The sequence below is a fragment of the Chaetura pelagica genome, unplaced genomic scaffold (genome assembly GCF_000747805.2).
Source record: "Chaetura pelagica isolate M959 unplaced genomic scaffold, ChaPel_1.0 scaffold1423, whole genome shotgun sequence".
NCBI lineage: Eukaryota > Metazoa > Chordata > Aves > Apodiformes > Apodidae > Chaetura > Chaetura pelagica.
The window spans coordinates 3,590-6,507 of NW_009952835.1; the positions used below are offsets into that span (position 1 = coordinate 3,590).

The following is a 2,918-nucleotide window of genomic DNA, read 5'->3' on the forward strand; positions in this document are numbered from 1 at the left end:
GAACATCTCCATCCCACCTCCAGTCCCAGCCCAGCCACCTCCACCTCCCAACCCACCACAGCAGACATCTCTGTCCCTACCCCTGGAGCTCATCTCAGGCCAGGAGGCCAAGGAGGGTGACATCCCCCAACTTGCCACCAAACCCAAAGTGTCTCCATCTCCCTGCTCCTCCCACCAGGACCTGCTCGCCGACCACAACATCCCACTACTCTGAAGGTGCTGCACGAGGTCAGGAGCCCCTCCAAGGCTCCTCCAAGGTCCTCAGGGCCCTTGGTGATGTCCCCAAGACCCAGGTACTCAACTCAGCATCCTCCACGGCCACCGGGCACTTGTACTGGGCCGTGTTGAAGAGGCAGATGTCCGCGTACTGGCGCACTGGGGGGAGGACACGTGGGGGTCAGAGAAGGTCCCCGTGGGCAGCAGCTGGGAGGGCACCAGGCCACGCTCCTCACCTGAGATCTTGATCTTCTTCACCGTCTTGTTGGTGTTGTTGGTGACGTGGACGTTGACGCTGATGGGCTCCCCGTGGTAGTAGATCTGCAGGGAGGGGCTGGGTGAGGTCCCCGTGCCCACCAGGGTCACCCCACCAAGGTCCCCACCCAAGCCCTTGCCCACCTCCTTGTCCAGGGATGCCTCGAGGTGCAGGGGTTTGTCTGACATGAGGAACTGGCGGGTGGTCTCTGCCATGGGCTGGGGGCCGGGCCGTTCGGGCGCGTATTGGACCTTCCGGATCACCAGGCGCACCGAGTTCCTGCAGGAGATGAGGAGGAGAACCCAACTGTCCCCCTGGCTGCTCCTGCTTGGCCTCTTCTGGGTCAAATCCCTCTTCTAGGTCACGCCAGGCTGCCTGCACAGCCCCCTTGCCCAGGGGTCTCCAGCCTGAACCCACGTCTCACCCACCCCTACCCTGGAAAGCACCTGCATCCCAGTCCTGGAGAGCATCTTCACCCCAGTCCCAGCCTGGAGAACATCTCTGTCCCTGCCCCAGGGCTCATCTGTGTCCCAGCCCAAGCCTGGAGGACATCTCCATCCCACACCCAGCCCAGGGGATGTTTCTGTCCCAGCCCCAGCCTGCAGATCATCTTCATCCCAGCTCCAGTCTGGAGGGCCAGCCTGGAGAACATCTCCATCCCATCTCCATCCCAGTGAACATCAACCCCACTCCAGCCCCAACCCAGCAAACGTGTCTGTCCCAGCCCCACTGTGGAGGACACCTCCCTTTCAGCCCCACTGTGGAGGACACCTCCCTTTCAGCCCCACTGTGGAGGACACCTCCCTTTCAGCCCCACTGTGGAGGACACCTCCCTTCCAGCTCCACCTTGGAGGACACCTCCCTTCCAGCTCCACCTTGGAGGACACCTCCCTTCCAGCTCCACCTTGGAGGACACCTCCCTTCCAGCTCCACCTTGGAGGACACCTCCCTTCCAGCTCCACCTTGGAGGACACCTCCCTTCCAGCTCCACCTTGGAGGACACCTCCCTTCCAGCTCCACCTTGGAGGACACCTCCCTTCCAGCTCCACCTTGGAGGACACCTCCCTTCCAGCTCCACCTTGGAGGACACCTCCCTTCCAGCTCCACCTTGGAGGACACCTCCCTTCCAGCTCCACCTTGGAGGACACCTCCCTTCCAGCTCCACCTTGGAGGACACCTCCCTTCCAGCTCCACCTTGGAGGACACCTCCCTTCCAGCTCCACCTTGGAGGACACCTCCCTTCCAGCTCCACCTTGGAGGACACCTCCCTTCCAGCTCCACCTTGGAGGACACCTCCCTTCCAGCTCCACCTTGGAGGACACCTCCCTTCCAGCTCCACCTTGGAGGACACCTCCCTTCCAGCTCCACCTTGGAGGACACCTCCCTTCCAGCTCCACCTTGGAGGACACCTCCCTTCCAGCTCCACCTTGGAGGACACCTCCCTTCCAGCTCCACCTTGGAGGACACCTCCCTTCCAGCTCCACCTTGGAGGACACCTCCCTTCCAGCTCCACCTTGGAGGACACCTCCCTTCCAGCTCCACCTTGGAGGACACCTCCCTTCCAGCTCCACCTTGGAGGACACCTCCCTTCCAGCTCCACCTTGGAGGACACCTCCCTTCCAGCTCCACCTTGGAGGACACCTCCCTTTCAGCCCCACCTTGGAGGACACCTCCCTTCCAGCTCCACCTTGGAGGACACCTCCCTTCCAGCTCCACCTTGGAGGACACCTCCCTTCCAGCTCCACCTTGGAGGACACCTCCCTTCCAGCTCCACCTTGGAGGACACCTCCATCCCATCCCCATCTCACCACCCATGGGTCAGGGTGTCCGTTTCCCACCCTTGAGGATGCTGCTCCCACCCAGGCTGGTCACCTCCTTCTCCACCCACCTCTTGTGGATCTTCTCCTCCAGGTTCTCTGCACAGAAAGCTTTGACCTCGTAGTCCACGCCACAAGCCTGGAGACCAGGAGGGGTCAGAGGAGGAGGCAGAGGAACCCCTTTGCACCCCAACAAGAGGTGACCCCACCCAACCACTGGGCACCACCACTGAGATGGGGGGATCTCACCTTCCCCGTGTCCTCCGGGCCCGGCTGCAACGTGACGGAGCAGGGCAGGTTGGGGGGGATCTGGAGGGGACAAGGTGGTGGGGTGGGTTAGGAGAGGGACCACATTCCAACCCAAACCCCCTCCTGGATCCAACCCCAGCAGCAGATCCACCTCCCCAGGCCCTGGGGGGTTGAAAACAACTCGGGGTTTGGGGCTGGTTTTTGGGTTTCAGGTGGTTTGGCAGGTGCTGGGGAACGTTCATGAGGCTCAAGGCTGGAAAATGTCACCAGGTCACCCCCAGCTCTGGGGTTGGTGGTTCCCATCACCAAAACTGAGCAGGGGAAACTGGGGGAACTGGGAGCACAAAATGGGGGGAGTGGGGAGTGTCCAACCCCCCCCC

At 62.1% G+C, this 2,918-nt stretch overlaps 1 protein-coding gene across 1 annotated transcript in view; it reads right to left on the reverse strand.

Moving 5' to 3' along the window:
- LOC104386551 (beta-arrestin-1) overlaps positions 1 to 2,918 on the reverse strand; it is a gene marked incomplete at both ends in the record, with an annotated part of 17,983 nt that overhangs the window by 2,072 nt on the left and 12,993 nt on the right. The window contains 6 exons of the mRNA XM_009995168.1: positions 303 to 375; positions 453 to 537; positions 616 to 751; positions 2,361 to 2,428; positions 2,539 to 2,598; positions 2,806 to 2,849. Coding sequence (XP_009993470.1) covers positions 303 to 375; positions 453 to 537; positions 616 to 751; positions 2,361 to 2,428; positions 2,539 to 2,598; positions 2,806 to 2,849 — 466 coding nt within the window. The remainder of the gene's footprint in view (positions 1 to 302; positions 376 to 452; positions 538 to 615; positions 752 to 2,360; positions 2,429 to 2,538; positions 2,599 to 2,805; positions 2,850 to 2,918) is intronic.